We start from the raw sequence: 8,363 nt of genomic DNA on the forward strand, positions 1-8,363 counted from the left end.
CTGTGCTGGCTGTAGGTGCTTAGGGGGCTTCTTAAATTAATTCGCATATCTCAGAGGCCTCCTCTGAAGTGCTGGTTCCTTGCATAGCACAGCCTTGGAGTGGTCTACCTCTGGAACTTCATAGGTATCAAGGGAATTTGCCTAGCTCCCTCTTTCTGTGGTGGAGGATAGGCATCATCCATTCTACCATGTTTCTTTCCACTTCCATGGTTAGTGAGGTTATTGATGCAAAGTCTTAAATGAATTACAGGTGACTCAGAGGGGCCTGATAGCCCCACCGCCCATCCACATCCTCTTCCACATCTGTTACTGACGGGGTACCTTTTCACCCAAAAAGGTCCCTTTCGCCCTGATTCTTATTGAATGGATCAGTTGTAAGTAATATCAATGAATGTCCTCTCCACCACAGTCGGTCCACCCAGTGACTATGACCTTTATCTGTCAATAGATGGAAGGGTACAGATGCCCGTAGGAAAGGACTGTTGCTTTTGAAAGGCCCAGAAATTGCCCTCGCTGGTTTGGCTCAGTAGATAGAACATCAGCCTTCGGACTCAAGGGTCCTAGGTTCGATTCCAGTCAAGGGCATGTACCTTGGTTGCAAGCTCGATTTCAGCCTTAGTTGGGGCCTATGCGGGAGGCAACCAGTGGATGTGTCTCTCTCACATTGATGCTTCTCTCTGTGTGTCTCTCCCCTTCCCTTCCACTCTCTCTAAAAATCAATGGAAAAATATCCTCGGGTGAGGATTAACAAAATAAATAAATAAATGTTAATCTTAAATATATATATATTGTAAAAAGCAGTTTCTTAAATAAATAAAAAAAGAGGCCCAGAAATCTCTGGCAAGAACCGTATGCCTGACATGCCCTCTGCGAATCGCCCCCCCACCCCCAACACCCTTGTAATCAGACTCCCATAAAACACAGAACAAGAGAGCTTTGATGAGTGATGAGGTACGTGGCTTTTCTGCACAGCTTTCTGTCTGCTTGAAACAATCCTGCGGTGCTCAGTTTCAGTTCAGGTGAGGTTACTGCAGACCTGGTTGGCATGGTGGTTGGCGAGGGGGAGGCGTGTGGACGAAGAGGGTGAGAATGGCACTTACAGATCACCTAAGATGACCCGTAAAGGATCAGATACTTTTGCTACATCCTACTATCTATGAAAAGAGTAACAAAATGAAGATGGGGATAGATTATGAACCTCTTTAGGGGAAGCTAAATGCACCATTTACCCATTCCTCATTGCTTCATTAAAGGAGTGCTTGGTGTACCTTTCAACATCATAGCCCTGATGCTAGATTTGCCTCTGATTTATCCACTGCTCAGATGAAAACTGTAGATCCCCCTGTTCCATGCATTACACAGCATAGACAGAAAGCATTGTTCCAGCTCTACTATCTGGGAATGAATTTGGAGCATCTATAAGGAAGGCATAATAATATAGGTACTCTTTTTTCCTGGGGTTGGAGTGACGGTCACATCCTAATGCACTGAGCTGAGCAGGCTTGGAGGGCAAAGGGATGAAAGAAATGGCTCCGTTGTTACGCAGATGGGGATTGGGACATAACTTCAGCAGGATCCGCACTGCAGGCCTCCTCTGAGCTGACAAGCAGTCTGGTTTTGGCAAGCTGCTTCCTTTGGGTGCCAGGTCTCCTGTCAGTAACAAATGCAGTTTTGCATTTGAGGCAGATCTGGTTGCAGCTGGAGCCATCATTGCTGCAGTTCCAGAGAGGGTGTTGTTAGCCCTGTACGAGGACTCCGGCCAGCCAGAAATCTGCCAGGTGGAGCTTACCCAGAATATTTCTAGCTTTGATGAAGCAGGAGTTCTGAGCATCAGTGGGGGTGAAGCAACGGAGATATGAGTGATATTTGTTGGTGAAAAATATCAGCTTCTTGAAGGCTGATTTACATTCTGTGATATTGGAAACTATGGAATCTGCTTGACAGGAGATGGTTTACTTGCCTAGAAGACCTGGTGCTTGTTTCATTCTTGATTGCCACTATTTGACCTTGGGCAGGGCCCTTTCTCTATTAAAATATCCTGACTCTCACCCTAATTCACAAAGATGCAGAGAAAGTATAACAAGTAGGAGCTTGGGATCTAAAGTCAATCTGTCTGGGTTTGAATCTAATCACTTAACTCCTTTAAGAATCAGTTTTCTCATCTTAAAATGGGGATGAAAGTAGTACCTACCCAACAGAATGGTTGGGAGAAAATTCATTAGGCTCTTTGCCAGAAGAGAGCCCAAATTCTGGCATTGCCAGAAACACAGTAAATTGTTCAATAAATGGTAGCTGTGAATATCATTATGTCTAATAATCACATTGTCTTAAATGATTCACCAGATTTTTGGTTCCAGTGTTTTTCAAGTCTCCTCCTCCTCCACCTCCTCCTCCTCCCTCCCTCACCCCCCAGGACAGGGATCAAGTGAAAGGAAGGGGTATAAATGTTGGCCTGTATGGTTCCCTTTAGGGATCTCTGTATGACTCTTGTTTTTTGTTGTTGCAGAGATCCGCGCTCAGCTCACAGAGCAGATGAAATGCCTGGACCAGCAGTGTGAGCTCCGGGTGCAGCTGTTGCAGGACCTCCAGGACTTCTTCCGAAAGAAGGCTGAGATTGAGATGGACTACTCCCGCAACCTGGAAAAGCTGGCAGAGCGCTTCCTGGCCAAGACACGGAGCACCAAGGACCAGCAATTCAAGTAGGAACTCCTTGGCTATTACTTTTAGAGACCTTGGGAATGGGGTCTGGGATGGAGGGAGGCAGGGTATGCCACCTAGATCTAATTGGATTTATGAAACAGGTAACCCTATGACTTCAGATTGGCTGAGGGTTAAGAGCCTTCAAGGACTTCTCCTCTTCCAGATCAGCCTTATATACAGCTCAACACCTTGGAGAGATCAGAATAGATGATGAACCATCTATAATAATAAAAGCGTAATATGCTAATTAGATCAGACGTCCTTCCAGATGACCTTCTGGACGAAGCCGGGGCTGCGAGGGAAGCCCGGGTGCCAGAGGGAAGCTGGTTCTGGCAGCCAGGGGAAGGAAGGCCTACTCTTGCACGAATTTTGTGCATTGGGCCTCTACTGCTAATAATAACAACAAACACTTTCATAGCTCTTCCTATGAACACTTCCATAGCTCTTCCTATGTACATATATGTTAATTCACTTAATCTCCACAACAACTCCATATGTTGGTTATTGTTATTTCCCCAATTTATAGGTGAGAAAATTAAGTCATAAAAAGGTTAAGGAACGTGCCCAGTGTATACACACACACACACACACACACACACACACACACACACCCCTAATAAATAGAGCTGGAATTTAAACCCAGCCCATCTGGTTCTAGAGCCTGTACTCTTAACCATTTCACCAAAATGTCTTTAACCCGTAGAAATGAATGATGTTGCAGCCATACTTCTATATTGCTGCCCAGATAGTTGCTAAAGTCTATTTCTTCTACAATTATAGTATTTTATACCGCTGGCCCCTCCACTCTGTTCTCACTGCCATTGCCCTAGTTTAAATCATCATCTTTGCCTGAGCGATTACAATATTTACTGTATCATCTACAGTAAAGGTTCTCAGCCCCAACTGCACATTAGAATTCCCTGGAGAACTTTTAAAAATGCTGAAATCTGGGCCCCACTCCAGACCAATTAAATAAGAATCTCTGGGAGTCGGGCCTTGGTGTAAGCTTCCCAGCTGATCTAATGGACGACCAATGCCGAAGACCACAGTTTATAGCTTCTCTCCTTTCCAATCTGCCTGACCCACTGTTTTCAGATTTAGTTTTCCTGGAACACACTGGAGATCAGGCAGTTTCTCTGTGCAGTGGCTCCCCACTGTCTATGTATCTATGGTCTTGATACTCAAGGTTTGGTCTTCCAATATCAGCAGCACCTGGGATGTTGGAAATAGAGAATCTCAGGTCCCACCCCAGATCTACTGTAACAAGATCCCCAGGTGATTTGTGCGCACATAAAAATTTGAGAATTGCTGCTCTATTCACAAAGGTGAAGAGACTCACTCCTTGGCTTGGTTCTCAAGCCCCTCTACATCTGGCCCAACTAGCTTTCCAACCTTATTTCCTGTTTCTGCTCCACAGAACCTTCACCAAGCAGAACGTTAACTCCAGTGTGCCTGTGCTCATCCTGTTATCTGAGCCTGTGTGCCCATTTTTCACATCTCTGCATGTCTGAGCCATACCCATGTTTTAAGGTCCATCTCAGATGCAACCTGTTCCAAGAAACTTTCCTAATTCTCCCAGAATAAAAGAAGGTTCTTCCTCTTTGTACAGCATTTTATTTATTCTTTTATTAGGACACTTCAGCACTGTCTGTCTTATATTATTTTCTCTTAGTGATCTGAATAAACTTTTCTAATTCATCTTTCAGTCTTCCACAGTGCCTAGCATAATATGAGGTATAAAACTGATGCTCACTAAATATTATTGAATGAGTAAATGAATGAATGAATTTAAGAATTAATGCCAAATATGTTTTCTCCTGTTTTCTATTTTTATTGCCTTAATAATTTGGGAAACAAATATCCTTTACAAGCCAGCTCTGAGCAGTGATATGAGGCTAAGAATGAGGAGAACATGTGACGCTCCCAGTTTAGTCAGAATGAGAATTTCCTCCAGATGTTTTATCCTTAGAGTCCCTTATCGTTCCCAAGTCCTGTTCTCTTTATGATAAGCAGTCCTGAGAGAATAAAATGTTATTTTAGTATGTGATAAATGAAGATTTGGTGTAGAAATCATTTGCTTTAAGAAAAATGATTCAAAGTTGGATTTATTCTGTTAATAAGCTGCTCCTAAGTTTAAAATATCATTTTATTTTTACTAGTATATCTATTATATTCTCTGCTTAAGGACATATTTACTACAAATTAAGATACAGACGTGTTACTCTCTAAATAACCTGAGTTGCTCTGATTAAGATCATATACAAAGAATAATGTGTGTGGGGGCGGGGGTGGTGGTAGGGGTGGGCTAGAAGGGGCCAATGGGGGGAAAAGGGAGACATATGCAGTATTTTCAACAGTAAAGATTTAATTAAAACAACAAAAAAGATTAGGGTGTTTTCTCCAAGGCTGGAAGAATGGATTTTCCTGATAAAGCTGGTTCCTGGCCTCATTTCCCCCCAAATAACCAGTGAGTAGTTATTGAGGGTCAGCTATATGCTTCATATTGTACAGGTATTGGAAGATATGAGAAGTTTATTGTATGTATCCAGAGGGGGCCATTTCTTGTTGTAGAGAAAAGATTTTTTAATATAGGAAGCAATTAAAGGATAAGGTAATAATGATCTCATTAAGAGATCATTAGTTTTATGTAGAATATAGATGTGATAAGAGGTCAAGGATAAATTATCAGAGATAGGTAAAGGACCTAGACTAACTAGTCAGGAGAGTTTTCTAGAAGCAAGTGAAATTTAGGTTAGGCTTTAAAGATTTGTGTAGTAGAGAACAGTATCACAGGTGAAAGGAAGTAGGAATGTTTGGTGGTAAATGGGGTAAAGGGACTAGTAAGGAATCCAGCTTCATTAAAAGAGAGATTCTAATAAATTCATTCAACAAATGTCCATTACACATTCCTTGAACTCCTTTAGGCCAGACATTGTGCCTTGGGATACAGCAGTGAATAAGCCACTGAGTGTTCCACATGGCACTTAACAGTAGAATGAGGAAGCAGGCATTAAAGAAATCACACAATTAGATGAGTTGAAGTAAGTGACACATAACTAAAGTACAGGGTGTTACAACAGCTTGTAAGAGGGAGACTTCTCCAGTCCTTTTGCTGTCACATTATGGCTAATTTACTTTAATAACTTCTTGTCTGATCTTATCCTGAGTAACAATCTACTTATTCAACAAACCCCTATAAATACCTACTGGATACTGTACTCTGTTCTGATTCCTATGGAGACTAAGCTCTAGAATCTTGGCTTACAGAGGAAACATATAGACAACATAATGTTAAAAGGCCTTTAATAGAAGTGTGAGCAAAGTATTATGAGAACACAGATATTTTTCAAAAGCAGTGGAAGATAAGGTTAGATAAGTAGACACCAAATAATAGCTCTTTGACAGACAAGCAGAGGAGTTCAGATGAAGGGAAAGGAATATATTCAAGAAGTATTCTAGAAACTGAACAGGACTGGATAACTGTATGGGTAAAGAAATGTAATGGTCAGAGGTGACCCAGTGTCTCTAACCTGGCAACCTAGAAGAATTATGGCATCTACGATAAAAATAGGATGTTTAGGAAAGACCTCTTGTGAATGGTGAACCAACTTGGGACATGTTGGTTTTGGGACAGTGGGAGGTCTTCAGACATCCAGATGGAAGGTTGTACTTCTGAAATAGGTTATAATTAAAAATAGCTAGCATAATCTTCGGTATAAACTGATTATGGTAGACATGAAAATATATGAACTCAGAGAAGAGAAAGAGAAGAACAAAGAGCTAAAATCAGGACCCAAGGCTTGGGCACACCCAATGTTAGGGAGGAATATAAGTTACTACTAGAAGGGGCTGGGAGGGAAAGTGGAAGGAGAGAGGGAGAGATTTTTTTTTTTAGCATTAAAAGGATAAAAGGTAAGGAAGGATAATGTTGTGTGGTGGAACTAGAAAATCTGTAAAAGTTAATCCCAGAAATTTCTTACAGATACTCTTCCATGTAGAAGGCATTGTGAGAGATGTGAAGATGACTAAAATGAGCCCCAATCCCAAGAGCTTTAATTCATCAGAATGTAACGAAATTGCTGGATTTTGTAGGTCAAAATTGTAATGTAGTGGCAATTTCATATGGTCAGAAGTCGCCTGATGTCTCAGCTGATTAGAAGAGGAAGTGAGAAATACACACAAATGTATTGAATACCAGCAAGATGGTGAGAAGCTCAGTAAGAGAGTCCAGGCAACATCCCACTTTTATACAGAATGTACAGAAAAGTCAAATGGTTGAATGTCAAAGCACAGTTTTAGGTGGAGTAGGTGGGTTCTGTTGCTCTAAGTATTTATGTGAAATTCTGAATCATACATACCTCACCTGATGTACTTTCAGGGTTTTGTACCTGGTCTTTCTTTTTGCCACACTTAAACCCATGTATGCTTCCCTAAGTCCAGTGAGCATCTGAAGAGTTGCTGATGACTTCTGTCTACCCTTGTCTTATTAATACAGTGATGAGACTTCTTCTCAATGCAACACTAGTAGTAGCACTTTCATTTTTCCAATTTCCACATCTCTGTGTTGCAAAAGGGAAGCAGGTACGCTGATGTTTGCACGCACAAGCATTCACTGCAGAGACAACCCTGCTACTGAAACTGAAGTGGCACTTGGCAGGCAGCATCACCAGGCCAAACTTGGACCACTTGTTAGCAACTGAAAAGTCAACATTTTTGGTTCAGGAAAGGCATTTTAGACATGGCTGTTTTGGTTAGGATATAGCGTGTGCTACTAAAATAGACCTCAAATAATAATGGCTTACACAAGATAGTGGTTGGTTTTTCTCGTGTAATAGTCTGGGCATTAGCCATTCAGGGCTGTGTCAGCCTCATCATTCCATCTTGAGAGTGTTGCCCTTGTCTGTATGACCCAAGGTGGCTCACTGCCACCATGTCCCCATTCCAGCCAGTGGGAAAGGCAAAAGGGGGAGGGGGCAGGCACATCCTTACTCTTTAAACGTGCAGTCTGGAAGTGGCACATAATTTCTTCATCTTACATCTTACTGGCCAGAACTTAGTCACGTGGTTATATTGAGCTGCAAGGGAGCTGACAAGTATAGTTATTATTCTGGTTGACCTAAAAATAAGAGTTTCTATTAATATAGAAGAAGGGGAAACAGTGGTGGTTTGGGGTGGGACTATTAGCAGCCTCTGCCACATTGTCTGTGATGTGTAAGAGGGCAGATGTAGGAAAGACCATGGCCATGGCCACCATGTATTCAAAGTGCCATAAATGCACAGAGAAGAGAGGTTTATTCAGGCTGGGGTCTGGGGAGGACTGTATGGAGGTGAAGTTCAATGGATGGGAAATGAAAAAATAAGAGTGCCAATGCTCAGTGTTGGCCCTTTAAGCTTAACTCAATTGAGACAATGCAAAAGTTGTAGAGAGGATAAAAAGATGGTGGAGGAAGAATTTGGACAGAGAAAACAGTGTTGATAACAATTGGGAAAGACATGGCTGGTGGGTAACTTGTCTGTTTGGGAAAGAAAGAAATAATAAATGCATAGTAAATAGTCTTGAAAATTGTGAGGACCAGTATAGTGTCATGAATGCTAGTGTCAGGTTTAGGGTCTACTCAGTATGCATGGGGGAGCCGTGATAGTTTTTGAGTAAGGGAACATAA

General features: G+C 41.9%; 1 protein-coding gene across 15 annotated transcripts in view; it reads left to right on the top strand.

Annotated features, from left to right (window-relative positions):
• Window positions 1-8,363, top strand: part of SRGAP2 (SLIT-ROBO Rho GTPase activating protein 2) — a 239,460-nt gene that overhangs the window by 96,723 nt on the left and 134,374 nt on the right. For all 15 annotated transcript variants that reach the window (XM_023758976.1, XM_023758978.1, XM_023758979.1 and 12 more), the window contains one exon: window positions 2,507-2,699. In XM_023758976.1, the coding sequence (XP_023614744.1) occupies window positions 2,507-2,699 (193 nt within the window). The remainder of the gene's footprint in view (window positions 1-2,506; window positions 2,700-8,363) is intronic.

The sequence above is a fragment of the Myotis lucifugus genome, unplaced genomic scaffold, assembly GCF_000147115.1.
Source record: "Myotis lucifugus unplaced genomic scaffold, Myoluc2.0 scaffold_145, whole genome shotgun sequence".
Lineage (NCBI taxonomy): Eukaryota > Metazoa > Chordata > Mammalia > Chiroptera > Vespertilionidae > Myotis > Myotis lucifugus.